The following is a 22,004-nucleotide window of genomic DNA, read 5'->3' on the forward strand; positions in this document are numbered from 1 at the left end:
TAATTTTACATTATTGCAGATCATTACGACATCCATTTGCGAATTCTCCTTATATTGGAAACGTTGTAAAAGTGAAAAACCATTGTAAAGGGAAAAACGCATCTGAAACATATTGTTAGAGAACAACGATACCAAAGTAAACATTGGAAAAATGAAGCTTACGAATCAATTTTGCCCTCCCCCTCCTCCTCCTAAACCAGATCATGGACCGCCGCTCTGTCACAGTGAAGAGATTTTAGCAGGTGGTCGAAGAAGATTCTGGCCATGCTGGAGAATGTGCGTGTATGTGTTATGAACCTAACGTTAACTTATCTGTGCAACGCTTGTTATGGTGCTGCCATCAATTCTTCTAACTATGAGTGAAGTGTAGTGATTTAATAATTGTACCGTTGTAGGCCTGTTGCTCTCTGTGGCGGGATTTTTTAACTGGGAGATCGATTTTCACTCCTGTCTCGAAGTTGGGAACCGCAGAAAACCGACGTTAGCCGACCTCCACTGTGGCGACAGTGGGGGTTTGAACCCGGTCCTCGCGATCCATTTTTGCCCGACGGTTTTTCCCCCATTTCGGTCATTTGTCCAGTTCTGACGAACTTTCAAAGTAGCCCATCATTCAAGTCGTGTTTCATACATACGCAAAATTTGGTGACGATCGGTCTAAAAGTGTAGATTTGTATACGGAACATAACACACAAACACACGCGAAATCAATTTTATATAATAAAGCTAAAATCGAAACCAAAATAACACACGTTTGGTGAATTCATCATTAATCATGAAAACATCATTAAACCATGAAAATACGCCTAGGAATTATTTTTATGATTTTGTGCTTTTAAAAAGTTTCAAAAATTACCTCGACGATGATTTTTAATGAGTTAATATATTTGTTTGAAATAAACTCTAGAACGTCATTTTATTTATTTGGTTGCTTTAATCTTCTGTTGTTTGGTATAAATATGAATATACATGACAAATACATGGTCGAAAAAATATCCATTACACTAAGTTCTTGAAAGTAAGTCTTTTCGTGTCATTTTAGTACAAAATACGACTGTGTATTAAGTACAATATTTTTTTTTTATCTAAAAATGAATTGATTCATTTTTATTGGATTTTAATTATTTTAAGCTTTAATTCACTTTTTTGAGAGCTTGAAAGTACTTATTGCATAAGCAATTTGAAACTCATCCAATATCATTGAAAAAAAAAATATATTTTACATACATGTATGGACATTGATTAATGATGAATTTTGCATTGAAAATGAAAACCACGATAATACAGAAATTATTTTACGATTAACCTTTTAATGGCCAAATTCAGATCTGGATTGATTTTCAGTGTTTTCCCCCCTTTTATTTCCCCTTCTCATCTTTCAGTTCGGAAATATTAACCTCCTCCTCCTCCGAACCAGATCATGGCCCGCCGATGTGTCTAAATGAAGAGATTTTAGCAGGTGGTCCAATATGACCTAGGGCCATGCTGGGAAATGTGCGTGGTATGTGGTGTGAAATTAACGTAAAGTTTGCTTCTGTATAATATGCTCGTTACAGTGCCGTCATCTGCCATCGATTTTTCAAACTATGGATGAAGTATAATGATTTAATAATTGTATTGTTGTATAAGAATGTTGCTCTCTCTGTGGCGAGACTTTTTAACGAGGAGATCGGTTCGCATTCGCCCCTCGAAGGTGGTGGGAACCACAGAAAACCAACCTCAGCCGACAACCACTGGGGCGATGGAGATAATAAAAAGAACATTCGTAAAAAATTAAATTTTCCTGCATGCTTTATGGACATGTGCCTATACGTCCATAGAAATATATAATATTTTCTGCTGTGAAATAAATAATATTATACCGCAAATTTCAGTATATATATTTTTTAATATTATCAATAACTTTTTTAAAACCATTTAATCGCATTCAAGACCCCTCATTTGTCACAATAACTCCTCAATTTTCTTCTTCCTTTGCAAATTTCAATGTCTGCCAATATTAATGGGTTAAAGAAATTATTTCTTACCTTGTTTTCTGTCGCGTGAGATAATAGGTTATCCGAGAGCGAGAAGAGATGAGCAACAACAATAACAATACAATCACGATATATTTCTCCCAAGAATATATATATATATATATATATATATATACACACGCACGCACAACACGCGGAGTTGGAGTGAGCGACTGCAAGCAGTGGCGGACCGAGCGAGCAACAGGTGACTGCGGCGAGGGAAACTCGAAAGGTAACAACGACGACCAACAGGTACTAATAGCAACTAACGGCTGGCTGAATGGCCCCGCGCGTCGAAATCATTCTCTCTCTCGCGCGTCCTCTTTTTTTCTCTGAGTCTTTATTATGATGATGTAGTCACTCGCTCTTCAAGTTCTCATTGGGCGAATTCTATTCCTTATTTTCTCTGAATTCTACCATTTTTTTCCTCCAGGTTTTTCCTCCCTTTCCGTCTCTATATATTCACTATTTCTTGTTTTGTTTCTAACCACCTCGCCACGATCATTTTTCTACGAATGTGCAATATGTGATGAGACACGTTGGAATTTCAACGCAATTTTTTCCATCCTTTTTGATACGGTGTTTCTAAACCTTTTTCAGCCCGTGCCCCCCCCCAGTCTTATCTAGTACCCCCCCCCCCCTCTATACTCTCATCAGAGACTTATTGGATTGAATTCAATCAGAGAACTAAATTTACAATGAACAAAATTTTTTGAATTTTTGTAAATACAGTCGATCTCTTGAACCCTAGACCAAGCACGGATCCACGTTTCATCCAACCCTATGGGCGAATTGTATGGGAAAAACAAGCACCTGTAAAATACGGAAAGATCCAACGAACCTACGTAATAAATCAAACCTCCCGTCCCTATCCGATGGGTTCTCACCCTCAGGATCTGTGCCTACCCTGGGCTAGAGTTCAGTGAACTTCCTTCATGTGGGAGTTCTGTGCATGGCAGTCGCAATATCATGGGTGCCAGGCAAAGTGATGTTATGGGGTCCCATACTTAGCAGGGTAAGAGCTTACATATTTGCATGCTGCACTCGAAAATCATAGCACCAGGTCTCATCATGTAGGCCCTGTGGACATGAAGCCCCGGGATATGGACACATGGGTTAATGTTGCCCTGGTACCAAAGATAGTTCCGCTAGATTCTGAAAGTAGTCACATTTCTGCCCACCATGTTTCATTTGGAAGCTTTATTTCTTTGTAGTTCTTTGCGGCCTCCTTCACCACTTGCCGTGGCTCCCCCTTTCTTCTGATTTTCCTCCGTGGCCCCTAAGAACATCCCGGGACCGCAAGGGGGTCATATGATCCCAGGTAGAGAAACACTGCTTTGATAGATTCCAAGTCCAATGATGCAGTCATCAATTTCCAACGGGTGTTCCGAGGAGCCCTGGGATTGCATGACGTCTTTTTCGGGTTTCCCTTGGAACCCTTAAAAATCTCGCTATCCGGAGATCTTTTAAGGGGGGAAAAAACTTTAACGTCGTTTTTCGCTTTATCTGAAAATTACAAGGTGCGTTTTATAATAACTTGAGTAAAAAAAATCAAGAAATTATAAATATGTTACTGCCAAAGCATTAAATTAGCCAATTAGCTGAAATTAGCCAATTCACGAAGGGGCTGGCCACTTCGCGATTTGGCCAATTTCGTTAAATATTCACCCGGCCAGTTCGTGAAGTGGCCGATGATCCTTGACCAAAGTCCGATTACAAGAGACATGGTACGGAATCATCATCAAGTTGGCGTATTTTTTCACGATAATTATGTCCGTGTTAGTTATGGCAATCCATCAAACTGCAGTCACGATGTGGTAATCATTTTTTCTCTCCAAAAAATTTGGCAGAAAAAAACTATATATATGTTTGTATAATTATAGTTTTATATCTCTCAAATTTCACTTTTTTTCCCTCTCGTCACATGGAGCTAATCCAATACAGCTGCTATATATAGACATGTATCGCACGTCGGCGATTGAAAAAAATGGATTTGGCTCCTACCGAGCCGTCTCACATCAGCACATCGAGCTTTGGCCAGGGATCTCCAGCCACTTCGAGAAATGGCCGGCCCGTCACGAATTCGCCGATCTTCGGACTTTAGAAATATCGAAGCGTTCCGAAAGGATGGTGTATCCGGAAGTTTTATCAAAAACAAAGAGCAAACACGTGAACACATGGTCGCATACAGCAGCGTGTCCTTATATAAGTATAAATATAGGTACAGCAAAAAAAAAATAAAATAGTATAAAATTCTTTTTAAAGTTATCTTCCCTCACATGATATGCAATGTTCCCATCGTTCAATCAACTTTTCAAAGCAAGTAGACAAAGCTGTCTCAGTGAACACAGCTGAGATAACTATTAATTCTCTCACGACGTTAGATTCTCCTTCAACATCGGAAACAGCCAGAAATCGCATGGTGCAAGATCCAGACTGCAAGGGGATCGTGGTATTGTTTCAGTTGTGAAAAATTTGTGACAACACATATCGAGAAAGCGTCGTGAACTGGTAGATAATTCAGTTGTACAGGAGTTTCCACTGAGGCAGCTGCCAGAAAAAGCCATCTCTACTTGCTTTGAAAACTGGATTGAACAATGGGATCATTGCATATAATCTGAGGGAAGATATTTTGGAAAAGAATGTTATTTTTTACTGTATATATATATATTTATTGATTTTTTTATGATTTTGTTTCAAGTTCTTATGACGTGCACCTTGCATAAGTAGTGGAAAAGATGGGGTTTTTCTTTAGAGTTTGCAATCAAAAAAATGGGATAAAATTTATGGGACACCCTTTACATCAGGAGTGACCAACTCGAAGCACTCCAAGGTGTTAGTAGTGGCACGTGACCACTTTTTTCAGAAATTAATGAAATTCTATTCCATTTTTCAATCAAAGAATTTCTCTCTATAACTTTTATGATAATAATATAATCCGTTTCTTATGATTGATTGTCTTATAGGCTGCCAAACCTATATTTAGTATGGTAAGCACGCTTAAAATAATAATTATGTGATGACTTACTGACCAATGTGGTTCTGTTCGGTTTTTCATTATTGGGTGTAGTTGTTGGACTTTCCATGCGTATGAGATCGTCCACATGGAGAACACACATTGTAAAACCATGAATTTGGTTGGGGGAGGCTAAGCCCTCTTACAAAGTTTATTGGGAAAGGAAGGGGAGGGGGCAGAGCACCCCGAGTTCTCAGATTCCGGTGTCTATGCCCAACATGGTGTACGAAAGATAAAGCAATTTAGAACTCAAAAGAGTAGTAAACTGAACATTTTTACAGAAATAAGAGGTCACCCGAACAATATTTAGCAGAAATGGGGAGAATACTCATGTCTCGTAAAAACGGGTCGTATGGTCTGCGTGATAAAATTCGTAGAATGCACGATCATCGAAAATAATCTTGATTGTGATGACACGACTTGGCCACCCCGTTTCACATTTAGAAATTTGTTTGGTGTCCGTGAAACAGCACCATTACTAAGCTAACCATATATCATCGAGAAAAATACGAAAAAGTGAGTTCCTAAATTACAGAACATCGCAAATTGACACCAAAAAAGTCTGGCAACTGGCATTTAAAATTGTTGAAATGATGCCAATGGCGGAAAACCAAGGGTTGGTGCAAGCGAAATGAATTGAAATGCATTTAATGAGAAAAAAAAACCGTTGAAAATATGAAGGATAGGAGAGATGAATATGTATTTTTGGTCATAATTATCAAATTAAAACTTATGAAATGAAAATTATCTTCATCCTTGATTTTAGCAAAAATTACAAACTGTGTATCATTAAAAAAACGGAACGTCCGAAATTGGGACAAAAAAAGGAAACGTCTTATGAAATACGTGTCATATTTCTCTTGACCGTGACCGTGGACAAGTGATACAGAGCGCCAGATCAAATAATATTTAAATTTTAGATCTACATCTCCTTCATAATAGGTTTTCACTACTAACGTGAAAAATTTTAATAAGAACTTATGTTATATTATTATTCAATTTTACCCATCTAAACCCCCCCCCTCCTTTCTTTCCCCCCCCCCCAGATAATTGCAGCCCTTATATTTTCAAAATCTCCTTCCAGCGAGCCCATCAGCCATTACGCAGGATCGGTCAATCATTATTGCAGCATCAATCCTAAACAATCATGGTTGTTTTTTTTTTCTTCTCCTCTAGACAATGTTTTCAATCAAAATCTGTCCTTATTTTCTTATTATCAAAATCTATGATAAATTATCAAATCAAAAAATACATATGTTTTCTATATGTGAAAATAAAATAAGCTTAGATAATATAGTAATTAACTTTCTCACCCCTAAAGAAAAGAATATATGTTCTCTATATATGAAAAATAAAAGACCTAACATTCCATAGTAATTTATCTCATACTATTAACTAAAAATATTGTACACCAGTAATATGTACATTTCTTGTACTACCTAAAATCAATCTTCATCAATTGCAATAATTCAATTTTAATTACAAAACTTCTAACAAAATGCAAATTTTATATCAAATAAGAAATTCTACTGGCCAATTATAAGGTGGCTAATGTTTTAAGTTCTATTTATAATATATGCAAGAAATATTCTGAAATACTTACTTCCCTATTTTAGTGGATTTCAGAACTCTTTTCTATATTGATTCAACAATATATTCTTTGGTCTGAGATGAGTCAGTCTCTCATATTCATTGTATCTTGCTATTTCGCTGAGATGATGGAAATTTGAGTTTTCAAGTTTCTCGTAAAAATTTCTTGAAGTCCTCTTGATGAACTTGAATACTGACTCGACACCTAATTCTTTATGTAGATCTGATGACTTGAAAAATTTTGGGGCATTTCTCTTGAAATGAGAAGGGGGGTGGGATGTGCGTTTTTCACCGAAAAACCGCGTAAAAACTCCTCGTAAGTTGTGTTATTGCTGTACAGGGGAACTTCGGTTAACGAGCTTAATTCGTTCCGCGAACGTGCTCGTTATACGAATCGCTCGTTATTCGAATCAAACTCCCCCCATAGGAAATAATGGAAACAGGGATAATTCGTTCCACAATTATTCACATAAAAATGACTGATAAGAATGGCATTTAATCAATAATACAATGCAATATATAATAAATATTTATATATAATACAATAAAATACATATATTGGACGAGCCAATGAATTTTCAGAGATATTGACCTTGGCCCGCGACTATCCTGGGCTAGAAATCAGTGAATTTCCCTCTTGCGGGGAGGGCGTCCCAATATCATGGGTCCTCAGGAAAAGTGCAGGGTCGTCTTAAGAGCCCCATCGGCTTCCCCCTCCCTTGGATACAATAATTTTTCTAATTCCCCGTACTTGGATAGAAATGCCTTTCTAGTATGCTATTCACATATTGAAGCACTCGAAAATTTTGACCAAATATCGTTATCATGAGCACCCCTTTCAAACTTGAGGCACCCGGGGCCGTTCCAGGGTGGGCCCACGTATTAAAATGCCACTGACAAAGTGTTTTGGGGTCACCCGTACTTGGCTGGAGAGAAGTAATAGCTTACATATTAATTACCTCCAGAAATTGTGGTACCAGATCTCATCATGTGCCCCCTTATGGATATGAGGGCCCGGGTTCTGACCATATGAGCCCGTGGATTTAGATGGTCCTGGTTCCATGCTGTGCTGGATTCAGAAAGTATTAACATTTTCTCCCACCACTACATAATTCACTTAAAATCGATCACCTCTCTCTCTAAGGGGGCCCCTTTTCAGCTTTCTGTCGTGGTTCCCCTTCATCTGATTTTCACCTGTGCTCCCTCCCCCCTTCCACAGAATATCCCAGAGATGCTAGTAGGCCATATGGCACCATATTAAGAACCACTGCAATCTAACATGTTAATAACATAAATCATTGATCTGAATATATTTGCTGTCATCTACCGAATAAAATTAATATAATTTTTCAATTGACATTGGTAAAAGGTTTCCGATTGGTGAACTGTATTGAAAAAATAATATAATATGGTATAATAAAATATTTTTAAAAACAATAATATTTATAAAATTATTAAATTTACCTCAAAATTTTAACGGTTGACAATTTTATAAAGTAAAATAACATAAGTACGCTTGCAAAACTGGGCCGTCTTAATTTTCTTGCCATTCTAACAACGGTAATCCGGTATATGCCTTTTATCTCAATCACTCATTAAAGTGAAAGACGACCGCGCTTGACAAAATTTACTGAAATATATTACTGTACACAAACATCAACTGATAAAAATTTTTAGTAAATTTAATAATTTTATATGTATTATTGCTTTTTAAAATATTGTCAATATGATACAATATTGTTTTTATTACTTTATCATGCTATTTAAAAGATAATCAACAACTTTAATAGGAAAATTATAACAGTTTTATCCGATAGGTGACAGCAAAATTTTCAGTGAAATAATTTTTCTTTGCATCTTATATAATATTGCAGTATTTCGCAACTTCATACCTTGTGGCCAGTTTGTGGCTTTGGGATACTCTAAAAGGGGACCACAGATAGAAAGGGGGCCACAAATGGGAAGGAAAGCCACAAGTGCTGAAGGGGGCCCCACACACAGTGAAAGAGAGGTGAAGAATTAGAGCTTTCAAGTGAAATATGTACAGTACATATAATGTAATAATGCCATAAACAAACATGCGATACGATAATGTATACAAATTAACTTACTCTAAACAATGAGAGAGAAGAGGACTATGGGCGCGGTAGCCCGGTCGATAAGATGCTCGCCTAAAGTACCAAAGGATGTTTAGAGGTGTCGCGAGTTCGATACCCAGTTCGTCCTTGTTAGAAAACTTTCCTGACACAGGGGTACAACAAAAAAGGCGACTTGACCGCAGCGAAAATTGCTACCGCAGGGAGGCCCCCATCGAGGTGTTAGCGCACCAACCTCTCGATGAGTATGAAAAACAAGCCTGCCGTGCGGAATCGGCAATAAATTGTAGGTCCCGGTCTAATTAGCCCTCGTGTGCAGAAAATGACCGTGGTGCGACAAAAATGATCAATGAAGAGGACTATCATGTTTTACGGACTAACTGTTGTTTGCATTCTTATTCTTTTTGTGTGATTTTAGATAGAACGCATCCAATGACACTTGCTTTTTGCCTCCTTTTGAAGATTTCTCGGAGATGGGAAATTTTATTGTCGTTGGACAGATTTATTGCTTGCTTTACTGTGCTTCTATTTCATTGGTACTTTTCTACACAATTTTGCAAGGATTCCCACATTTTACACATCTCTCTAATCAAATTTGGAAAGTGAGGGACTTCTCATTTCTCTCTCTTCCTCACAAAAAGATACTTTCAACATAAGCTCTTGCTGTTGCATGCAATGGAGGTTTATCAGTTCGTCTATGGTCAGCTCCTGGCCAAGCATAATTTATATAAAAAAACAAGCGCATATAAGCGCGGTTACAATGCGACATCTACTTTCATATAATAGTCACACTCAATTTTTCCAGTGAGGCACGCTGACCGGTCACTGTAGGGGAGAATATTACCTACAATTCCACAGTACGTGTGTGTGTGCGCACATAAAAGCGAAAAATCATCAGCTTAGTTGTGAAAACGTGGCTATAAATAAACAAAGCGCAAAATTTTTGCTCGTAATGTGAATCATCGCTCCTTAACGAATCAATTTTTTTTCAAAATATTGGCTCGTCATGAGAATTGCTCGCTAACCGAACCGCTCGTTAACCGAAGTTCCACTGTATATCTATCATACATTAATTCTATCTCATGTGCAAGCAATGCACTTACACTGGATTCTAATTTTATACTTTTCATTGTAAACTATGAAAGTTCATTAAACTGTTTTAGAATGGCCTAATAATCACAATTAGCCCGTACGTTAATCATTTAACCTGTTTTGATAACAGGACTCCAATAAGAGTTTTAACATTGTCTTTGCATAATGAGAGACAATCGCTTTTCCCTAGATCCGCAGCTACTTGAGGAGACACTACATGAAAAAATGTAAAACTGACCAAAAAATTACGATCGCCAAAAAACTGTAAATAACGTGAGCATCGACGTAATCTAATTCAGAGCATTACGTAATTACATTCTTCCAGCATGAATAATAAATAGGTGCATATCGGAATTTAATAGCGCAACCAAAATAATGCATCACCGTTTCCAGAAACGTGCGTTTCAGTCGCTACTCATCATTGGATATGGCAGAACGAAATAAGATACGCATGCTACGAAAACTGCAGAGATTGCAGTCTGTTGCAAATGACACTCATTAAGTCAGCACTTGTCCCAAAAAAAGTGGCAAAAACATGGGATAACTAAAACCGTAGTTATAACATAAACATAGATCTGCTGTAGAGAAAGCTCGAAAATTATAATCTAAAAAAAACTATTTTTCCATACAAAAAGTTAAAAAAAATTCACTTACCATCATTCGTGAAGACGATGAATGAATGCATTGTTTTTTGGCAAAATTTTGATGTTTTCGTTTCGTACAAGTGAAAAACATGAAGATTACGTAATTTCTACTGGGGGAAAAAGCAGAGAAAAAATTGTTCATTTTGTAAAGAAAGATGTGTGTGGTACATACTCATTCTTTTACCGTTCATATTCATGTTATTTACTCGTACTCAGCTGTATTTACTGGGGAGAGGGATTTCCTAAGACACCAGCGAATAGTGAAATGCTGAAATCATTTGGACAAGACAAAGAGTTTTGTTCGAATGGAGCATTAATATGAGAAGAAAGAGAATTAAGAAAACTCGAAATAGAATGAAATATCCTCTTGCAAAATATAATACCTTGGATTTTTTTTTGTCACCCAGATTTATTGATGAACGATTCAATGAACAAACCTTTTTCTCACATATTGCCGTGCATTGTAATTAAAAAAAGAAAATCAATGTTATATTGTACTCCATTTTCTTCAATATCACTCTTTCGGCGTCGCCTACGTTTTTGTATCGAAGGGAAAACACGTTGTTTTCATCATTACTGCATGCGAGTTCATGTTGTTAATCACTATTACGCCAAATCGCAACAAAAATTTAATGAGTAAATAATTTTTAACAGCGTTTCTCAACTCATTATCCGTGGACCATAAGTGCATAGACGTCCTTAAGACTTACCTTTGGAAGAAAAGGGAAGTTACAATCAGGGCCGCATACTTGTGAGGGGCAGATGGATGTGATGCCCCGGGGCTGAACCGGAAAGGGCACCAGGTTTTCTTCCTATTCATTCACAATTACGAAAAGGGGGGATGCCAAAATATATACTGGCCCCGGACAACAAAGTCAGTTTTTCTTTGCGGACCTGGATACAATTGCAAATTAGAGGGGTGTAAAGGGAAATGTTGAGTTACTAATATTCAAAAAGTGGCATTTACAACTTGAAAAAAAAAACCTAATTTTAACAGCATATAAAAATAATATCTTCCAATAATTTGCAATTTTTAAATCTCTTTGGGGAAGGGGGGATCCCCCATGCCTCCTCTTCGGTACATCTCTGTGGAGGTGATTCGCAGAGATGAGTCGTCGGTAAGTAGACTCGAAAATTTAGGGAAAGAGATTTATTCTGGATATTCTGCCGAGTCGAATTACTAAAGAAAAGTCTACTGCTCTCCGCCGAGAATCGAGCCCCGATTTTCTTTCAATCCAGGCATACACCTACCCATGTACATGGCGTGAGAAACTGAAGTGGACATCGGCATGATATCCAAAAAAAGTCTCTTTCCTTGATGTATTGAGCTTAGGAAAACCATATCATTTGCTTGAAAATTTGAGTTTAGTTGAAACATAATGTAATGAAAAAATTATTCAAACAAGTACTGAAAGTTCTTTCGTGATTTTAAATTCAAACATAACCGAACCTAGTGTTGGGGAGGGGGTAATTAGAGATAGCTGGCTCAGTGCCTCGTTTCTATTTTAATGAATGTCAGCCCACACATGTGCCTTAATTATAACTGGCTTTCATCAACCTTTTCTCTCATTAGGCTTCAATTTTTTTTTTGTCTGGTTAACCGAATTGCTACAATTACCATAATGGAAAAGCCAGCGAGAACCCGTACACTATCATGTCATCATGATCGAAGATAAACAAAAACAAGCAAGAAAGGAATCACTTTTTTCTTATTATGCTAGGACCTCGGTTAGACCAGCGTTTCTCAACCTATGGTCCACTACGATGGCACACAGGTCAGTGTTTCCTCAACCTTTCAAAAAACAAGGACCAGTAAAATGTCTGAAACAATTTGACGGGCCACTTGTGTTCCGTATTACGGAACATTCCTGTAATATTCGTTGTCCCGTTTTTTTCAACGATACTTATTCGAATTTGTAATATTTACTAAAGTCGTGAATACGCACACTTATATTATTTATATTATTATATTATTATTATTATATTATAATAATAATAATATTGTTATTATTATCATTATCATTATATTATCATTATTATTATTATTATCATTATATTATTATTATTATTATTATATTAATTATCTTATTTAATTTATATTACACTTATATTATTAAAAAATTATAAATATTCTCATCCCACATATCTGTCAGGTTTAATGTTTTATGGTCAATTTTTTTTGGAATTTTAATTACAATTGGTGATTGTGCCTACTTTCGGCAATGTTTTTTGATGACAATTGACGATGTCCCGTACTTTAAGGATTAATATTTAATATTCCAATTTACCGAATTTGATTTTTCTCAACAAAATATGGTCATCATATCATTTGAATTTTTTTTTTTTCGTGAAATATATTTTGTTAATTGCGATTTGTAGTAGCTCATTAATTCCACACCCAAACTTTTAGCAGTAATCAGCAAATTGCATGATAAATAAATAAATTGCACTTTTTTGGCAAAATTTTAGTGATCCCGTTTTTAGGATCGTGATTTCCTGCATTCTCCTCGATGATCTATGGTTAACCTCAGTATGAAGTTATGATTTTATTTAAACCCATATGGATATTACTAATATTAATTACAACGGGTGAATAATTTTTATCAAGTCTGCCTGCGGACCACCTATGCCATCGTCGCAGACCAACACTTGTCCGCGAACCATAGGTTGAGAAACGCTGGCATAGGTGATCCGCAGACTTGATAATTCGATTCTTAACTGAATAAAGAGTTATCAATTGTAGTAATTGATATTACTAATATCCATATGGGTTCAAATAAAAATTGTATCTTCATACTTATTTATTTATACAATAATGTGTTGGCCGAGGCCTAAACATGAGAATGCGGTTGATGGGGTGACAGAAAAAAAGTTTTATATTTTTCGAAAATAAAAATGGCGTGGGTGAATCAAATAATACTTAAGTACCTTATCAATGAAAATGCGAGAAATTGCAATCCTAAATACGAGATATCAGTGATTGTAGCCAAAAGATGTAATTTATGACAAATTTGCTAATCACTGCAAAAATGAATGAAGTGGGGAGGGGGGGGGGGAATAAAGGGCTGTTATATACAAAACGCAGTAAACAAAAATATACTTGACGGAAAAACATTCAAATGAACGGATGATCATATTTCACTGAGAAAAATAAGGTGGAACTGGTCTGTTGCTCTCTGTGTCGAGACTTTTCAAGGGGGGAGATCGGCTCGCATTTGTGCTTTGAAGTTTGGAACCACAGAAAACCAACTTCAGCCGACCACCACTGTGGGGTTCGAATCCGGGACCTCGCGATGCGAGTCCGTCACTATGACCCCTCGACTGCCACAGTGACTCGTGACGTCATTACTACTACTACTAAACCCGACATGCACCTCGTCCATATTCCTCTTTAACGAACTTCTAACGAATTGGTACATGTTGGAATGTGTGTGTATGTATAGTGAACCTTCCGTGAAATTTGTTTCTGTGTGATGTTTGTTATGTGCAGTGCTGCCATCTGTAATCAATTTCTTTAAACTATGAGTTTTTTCTCAACTCTCTCATAGTGAGTGAAGTGTAATGAATGAATAATTATACCATTGTAGGCCTGTTGCTCTCTGCGGCGAGACTTTTTAACGGGGAAGATCGGCTCGCATTCGTGACGTCACTGAAGAAGGTCATCCCACATATAGCCATTGGATATAGCAGGCCGACGCATGCGCCATCTTAACCCTTTTTTGTAGTATATCCAATGGCTATAGGTGAGATGACCTTCTTCAGTGACGTCACGAGCTTCACGCGGAGGCCATTCTGCTATAGATAGATTTTGGCTATTCCCACTAATAGGTGGAAACGGGGAAAAGTGGACGGGCACAAAAAATTAATAAAATTTGCATCCCTCTTAACACACCATTCTCTAATCAGACCTGCAACAAAAGAAAAGAGGAAACTAATACAGGACAACAACCTTTTCAGTACGCGGACCAGATATGTGGAATTTCAGAGGCTCCCAGGAAAGAAACTGTTTTATATAGGTGCCTATAACCCGTATTTTACGGGACATTCACATTATTTTGGCAATCCCGACTCATGTAAAATGTCCTGTTTGTCCCAATTTTCAACGAATGTAACTTGAATTTTTATTTTTGCTGCAATCAAAGATTGAAATTATAAATTATATTATGATAATCGTGACTATATCGTAATACATTTTATCCCATAAAAATATATTCATTTCACATAGTCCTCATTTGTCATATATCTATTCTATAATATAAAATCACAAACAAACTCGAAAAGGGCCTGTTGCTAAGCAACCGAGTGACGGAAGTGGGTGAAATTTTTGAGTGACGGAAACCCTGTTACGGAAGTGGGTTCGATTCATATATCGATATTCACATTCATATATCGATATGATATCATATATCGATATTGGGTCGATATTCACATATCGGGACCCATTTGACCCATCGGGACCATGTTATGTGCATGTACCAAGAGGCTCCTACATCCTACAGCAGAGCCCTTAGGCTGGAATTTAGATTTCGAGCCCCCAAACCAGCTTTTCAGGGGCCCCTCTGTGATTAATTTATAGTGTGAAAAATCAAAAAGTGATAAGAATCGTTGTGGCCCCTGTCAGCCCTTCCTTTGTGGGGGGGGGGGGAGGTCCATGCCGAGAGGTATATATATGTGTAATATACACACACAACAGCAGTGCTCCCAACACAGGGTCGGGGTACCCGGGGAAGATTTCACGTATAAGTAAAAAGTTTTCATTTCCAGGGGCCCTTGATGGATCTCATTGTTTTCTTGCTGCTTTAACGTTGAAAAATTTCGATAGCGGAAGCAAAAGATATATCCAGTCTGGGGCCCCACCAAAAGTATGCGAATTGGTGTCCCGGGTAATTGGTTGGGGGGTCCTGGATTTTATTCGTTGGTAAAACGAATACAAATGAAAATTTTTCATGGCACTCACTCCGGGGGATGACCGACAAGCTTCAAAGTCGGGGGCCCCATGTTTACAGGTTTCATTTTGGGTGCCCTGGATTTTATTTGTTGGTAAAACGAATACAAATGAAAATTTTTCATAGCACTCGCACCGGGGGATGACCGACAAGCTTCCAAGTCAGGGGCCCCATTTTTACAGGTTTCATTTTGGGGCCCTGGACGAATCTCATTCTTTTCTGTTGTAGAATTCGCAACAGCGGAAGCCCGAGATAAAGCCAGTCCGGGGCCCCACCAAAAGTATGCGAATTGGTGTCCCGGGTAATTGGTTGGAGGCCCTGGATTTTATTCGTTGGTAAAACGAATACAAATGAAAATTTTTCATGGCACTCGCTCCGGGGGATGACCGACAAGCTTCCAAGTCGGGGGCCCTATGTTTACAGGTTTCATTTTGGGGGCCCTGGATTTTATTCGTTGGTAAAACGAATACAAATGAAAATTTTTCATGGCACTCGCTCCGGGGGATGACCGACAAGCTTCCAAGTCGGGGGCCCCATGTTTACAGGTTTGATTTTGGGGCCCTGGACGAATCTCATTCTTTTCTGTTGTAGAATTCGCAACAGCGGAAGCCCGAGATAAAGCCAGTCCGGGGCCCCACCAAAAGTATGCGAATTGGTGTCCCGGGTAATTGGTTGGGGGCCCTGGATTTTATTCGTTGGTAAAACGAATACAAATGAAAATTTTTCATGGCACTCGCTCCGGGGGATGACCGACAAGCTTCCAAGTCGGGGGCCCTATGTTTACAGGTTTCATTTTGGGGGCCCTGGATTTTATTCGTTGGTAAAACGAATACAAATGGAAATTTTTCATGGCACTCGCTCCGGGGGATGACCGACAAGCTTCCAAGTCGGGGGCCCCATGTTTACAGGTTTCATTTTGGGGGCCCTGGATGAATCTCATTCTTTTCTGTTGTAGAATTTGCCACAGCCGAAACCCGAGATATAGCCAGTCTGGGGCCCCACTAAAAATCTGCGTATTGTGTCCCCGCTACTGGATGTGGGGCCCTGGATTTTATTCGTTGTAAAATTGATAAAAATGAAAAATTCTCACAGGGGGGTATCCGACAAGCTTGCAGGTCAGGCTTCATGGAAATGTTGGCAGGTTGTAATTCGGTGCCCCTGAATGTATCTCATTGATTTTTGTGGTTTAACATTGTAAAATTTGCAACACATCGGTAGCCCAAGATATATCCAGTGTGGGGCCCCACTGAAATTCAGCGAATTGAATCTGGGGACCCCCATGGGGAAGTTTTCTGGGGATACTTGATGAATCTCATTTGTTTTTTGTTGCTTTATTATTATTTTCATTAAAATTCGCTTCTTCAGTAGGCTGGTGCTTTCACACGTCCCTTTCCCCTTTTCCATAGCACGCTGATGAAGTGGGACGAAATAAACAAGATATGTCCGGGAGAGAAGTGGGGGGGGGGGGTTGGCCGAAAAGGCGGCAGGGGGGCAGAGCCCCCCTAGTATATATATATATATATAAAATACAGAACATTATAAGCGGAATAAAAATTTCTAATAAGTCGAGACTAGGCTCTCACTAGCAATCACAATTTTTTTGGGTTTTAGACATTAGTTATAAGTATTTGATTCAGAATTAGATAAGATAATAATAAATAAGAGAAGATAAAAAAAAACCAAGAGAAAACATAAAAGGAGGGGGGGGGGGCGAAACTCAAAAATGACAAAATAAAAAAATATTTAGTGGTAGCAATTGCGATGCAGCAAAAATAGTAATCGGAAATAAATTATTTGATCTGTTTTCCCTTCATTTTATTCAGATATTTTGTTAAATTGAACTTAATTAAAAAATCGAAAGAAAAATAAACAATAGGTTTAAAAATAAGTTGAAAGGGTTATGTCATGAAGGTAGTGTTTAGAGGTGTCGCGAGTTCGATACCCGGTTCGTCCTTGTCAGAAAACTTTCCCAACACAGGGATACAACAGAAACGACGACATGACCACAGAAGACATTGCTACCGCAGGGAGTCCCCCATCGAGGGGTTAGCGCACCAACCTCTCGATGAATATAAAAACAAGCCATGTCGTTCGGAATCCGCAATAAATTGTAGGTCCCGGTCTAATTAGTCCTCGTGTGCAGAAAATGACCGTGGTGCGACAAAAATGATCAAATATGATCTCGAAGGTAGTCAGAAAAAATTAAAGAGAGGTAAGTAACCCGTGACAAATAGAAAGTAACGTGATTTAGAAAAGCGGTGGGTGAATGCAAAATTTTTTAAAAGAAATGTTCAATGTTAGTGATAGTAAAAAGATATTTTTCAAGATTTTCTTAAAAGTGGGTATAGATTATGTATTGTTAATAATTTTATTTGGTAAATTATGGTAAAAATTTGGAATCAGATAGGTGAAATGTTTTTTACCAACTGTTTTGTTAATTTTTGGAATCAAATAAAAATGATTTAATCTTGGCAAAGATCTAAAACTATTAATTGGCAAAGAAAATCGTTTTTTTTTTTCAAAATAAGAATAGATTTCAGAAAGTTATAAATGCCGCAAAAAGGGAGAACATTTAATGAAATTACCTTTCATTAAATGTTCTCCCTTTTTGCGGCATTTATAACTTTCTGCTCATGTGACGTTCATCATTCAGCTCATGTGACGATGAACTATAGATGCTAGTGATTAGTCTGATTAGTCTTTTTTGAATACAGACCAAAGGGTGTAGATTAGTAATGCATTCAGATCTCCAAATTGATAGTCCGTAAAGCAGATGAGAATGATAAAATGCGTAATATAATACCAAAAGAAATGAGGAGTTGATATATGATTTGATGTAGTAGAATCTGTATATATAAGAAATCGAAGTTTAGAATGAATATACTATATATGTGATTCAATTAAAACTCCTAGGTATTTAATGGCATCAATCTGCTCAAGATGAACACAGTCACAAAAAGACTAGTAAAGTTATTTATTTGTCTTGAACTTTGAATTTTCATGTTAAAATATTGCCTGCTCTCCGCAGAAAGACTTTTCAAATGGGTAAATTCTAGTGTTGCCATATATTTTTCAAACAATAAGTGAAGGATAACGATTGAATATTTGTAGGTCTATCTGTGGCTAGAGTTTTCAACGGAGATATCGGCTCGCATTCACGCCTCGAAGTCAAACCACAGAAAACCAATTGAACAAGACATCATTGAGCTGCCGGTGGGATTCGAACTCGGGTACCTGCGATGCGAGTGTGGTCACTATGACAACGTGACCACACAGTGGCACTGCTACGCAACGAAGGGGTGCACAACTTTTTCAGTTGGCCTGCCGGATATGCCGTATTTCTGAGTGTCGGACCAGAAACTTGATATAGGGTGACTGTATGTCTGGAATTTCACGGGACATTCCCGTAATTTTGGTAGTCCCAACTTTTCTTATGAAATTCCCGGTTTTTTGCCCTTTATTTTTTTTTTGAAACTTACTTTAATTTCGGAAATCAAGAATTGAGACTACTTTCATGCTTATAAATAAATGCCTTTGACAATTTTTTGCTTTAATTGGTGACTTTATTTGTCTTTGAAAAGATTTTTTGGGCTTTGATTGGCAACCTTACTTGCCTTTGACATTTTTTTATTTGCGATAATTATTGGTATGGATCTTGATTTCACGTATTTTTATGAACGAAATATAGTCAGTAGGTTTTATCGTGCTCTACGTATACCTTTCTACCGGAATACATCTCGCGGGGGGCCGGGTGGTACCTCTTGGCTGGCCGGAGGTTGTGCAACCTTCACTTATCCGTACATACAACCCGTAAACATTCCTTTCGGGAATTTCTAACGAATCGCTTTGTGTGTGCCCCACCCACATAACGTATTTATTCATCAGAGTTATCCTCGTTTTCTGTTATACTCGTGCTGGCATCTTTCCTCCATATTTTCAAGTGGAAATTGTCGATGTCTGTTCACTGTGGAGAAACTTTTTCAAATGGAAGCCTCGAAGTTGGGAACCACAGAAAACCACCTTCAGCCGACCACATCATTCATCGGTAAATTGGTTATCACATACTTACTTACTTCGGATCAACTTCTGGTCCACCTGAGCAATGGTGAGGCTTGAGGCTACCATCTGTAAAAACCCTGTCTAACGGAGAAGCTGATATTTCCGGTATTACAAGATATACGGAAGACTGGATATTGTGAAGATATTTATTATTTGAGATGTTAATTTTTTTTTTTTTTTAAGGAAGGAAAAACTCATCTCTGCCTCTTTTCCTTCGCTAGAGCGTATATATGTGCCGAACGGAACCGTGCAATGGACGGTGATCGGTTCACCGTTCATTGCACGGTTCCGTTCGGCACATATATACGCTCTAGCGAAGGGAAATCTCTATCTCCTCTGCAGCTTAGTGGTCAGAGCACTCGTACGGCAATCGAGAGACCCGGGTTCGACTCGAGGCAGAGATGAGTTTTTCTTTCTTTAAAAAAAAAAAAAAATTAACATCTCAAATAATAAATATCTTCACAACATCCAGCCTTCCGTATATCTTGTATTAACAAGTGAAGAGCGACATTCATGTCATGTTTCCGGTATTAACAGAGTTCCCAGATTGGCGGTTTACTTGCCAAATGGGGATGGTTTGGAAAAAGTTCGGTTGAAAATTTATGGCTTTCGTAGGTGGTGGTTTTGCCAACAGTGTTCGTGGCAAATTTCTCTCTCTATTTTTCCTCTTTTTTTTTTCTTTGATTTTGAGAGCAAACAAATTTTTCTTATCCTTCATTTTTCACCTCATGTGGTGTTTCTGCCTAACGAGGGTAGGAGGGTAGCTGGCGAGCCTTGGCTATAAAATCTTTTTATCGCAAAGAAAGCCAATGAGACCTCCCCCCATGGGTCAGGGACATCCCCCCCCCCAGCACCAAAGATGCACATGCGTAATCCAGGGCCGTCTCAAGAGCATCATAGCCCCCAATTAGCCAAGTAATGTTTTGAGACCTTACCTGGAAAATTCTCGACAATTTCAGCTACTCATTTACTATGTGAAGCCCCTCTCCTCCTGAGGCGCCCGGGTGGGCCCATGCGTTAAGACGGCAGTAAGGTGATCTATGTATAAAAGCCCCTTCCTCAGACCTTCAAGTCTGAGTCGCCTATGTCCTCTGCCTCCATAGAGTTCCAGATCTTTTGTTTGTTATCTTTGAATTTTAGCTATTCAAATTTAACACCACTAAATTTTGGTGCTTTGCATCAATAGTTTCTTTTCGCTCACTTCTCGAATATTGATTTAACGTCCTAACATCAGCAAGTTTGTTGCCATCTATCGGCAGACAGAGAAATGAAATCAGAAAAATGAAACCGGATATGCAACAGCTGCTGTCATCTGATATTCATAAGATAAAATAAAACTCTTATTTAGTGCTATCCTTGAAAATTAAATCCACATCTAAAAAAAATAGTTTTCCCATTATGAAATCATATAGGCCACGATCGTACAGCTTTCGTTTAAAACTACACCCTATCAAGATAATTCCAAGTCAGGGAATGGTCATTGCAGCCAGTAACTCTGCATAACTCAATTGGGATCGGAATGTGTCAAGACCGACTATATTTACATCAATAATGTACCTATATTTATTAATAATGTTGTACAAGATATACGGAAGACTGGATGTTGTGAAGATATTTATTATTTGAGATGTTAATTTTTTTAAGGAAGGAAAAAACTCATCACTACCTCTACTCCCGGATATTTATTATTTGAGATATTAATTTTTTTCCTTCCTTAAAAAAAATTAACATCTCAAATAATAAATATCTTCACAACATCCAGTCTTCCGTATATCTTGTATTAACAAGTGGAGAGCGACATTCATGTCATATATATAGCCCCCTGGTGGCTCGTCGTCCATGAGCTATTAGCTGATCGGTTTCACCGTCCATTGCACGGTTCCGTTCGGCATATATACGCTCTAGCGAAGGAAAATCTCTATCTCCTCTGTAGCTTAGTGGTCAGAGCACTCGTCCGGCAATCGAGGGACCCGGGTTCGACTCCCGGTAGAGGTAGTGATGAGTTTTTTCCTTCCTTAAAAAAAATTAACATCTCAAATAATAAATATCTTCACAACATCCAGTCTTCCGTATATCTTGTATTAACAAGTGGAGAGCGACATTCATGTCATAATAATGTTGTACTTGTCAGAGTCGGTTATCTTTACGACCATTGACAAGAGTTTGTTGCATCGCTACTAGCCCATATTAGCAATATCACCAGAAAAATTCCGTTTAGACTTGGCTACTAATGGGACCGTTCAAGTATTACGTGAGCAAATTTTTAGGCATTTTTGACCCCCCCCCCCCCTTGTCAGCAAAATTTCGTCATCAGCTCTGCCCTCTGAATCCTAAAGCCGGGTTTTCCTAGGAGTAGCATTTCTGCGCCGTGTGCAGCGTGAAAATGCTGATTGGTTAAAAACGTGAAATTCAGGGTTTTTTTAACCAATCAGAGTTTTTACTCTGCACGCACTGTAGAAACCTGCTTCTAGGAAAGCCCGGCTTAACTCATGTTTTCATAAAGGGTTGTTGATGACGTAAGCATTATTCAAACCCCCCCCCCCTTGTCA

The 22,004-nt window shown here is 38.1% G+C and overlaps 1 protein-coding gene across 2 annotated transcripts in view; it reads right to left on the reverse strand.

The window, feature by feature from the left end:
- Nucleotides 1–10,585, reverse strand: part of LOC149064912 (sodium- and chloride-dependent glycine transporter 2-like) — an 89,362-nt gene extending 78,777 nt beyond the window's left edge. The window contains exon 1 of one of the 2 annotated variants that reach the window (XM_089254853.1): nt 10,461–10,585. In XM_089254853.1, coding sequence (XP_089110979.1) covers nt 10,461–10,491 — 31 coding nt within the window. In that variant the 5' untranslated portion in view covers nt 10,492–10,585. Of the gene's footprint in view, nt 1–2,024; nt 2,360–10,460 lie in introns of those variants that run through there. The other variant, XM_089254854.1, reaches the window with a different exon arrangement.
- Between the last annotated feature and the right edge of the window lie 11,419 nt (nt 10,586–22,004).

Source organism: Pholcus phalangioides, unplaced genomic scaffold, assembly GCF_987345545.1.
Source record: "Pholcus phalangioides strain wild (caught in Gottingen) unplaced genomic scaffold, Ppha-v1.0 ptg000042l_1, whole genome shotgun sequence".
NCBI classification, from domain to species: domain Eukaryota; kingdom Metazoa; phylum Arthropoda; class Arachnida; order Araneae; family Pholcidae; genus Pholcus; species Pholcus phalangioides.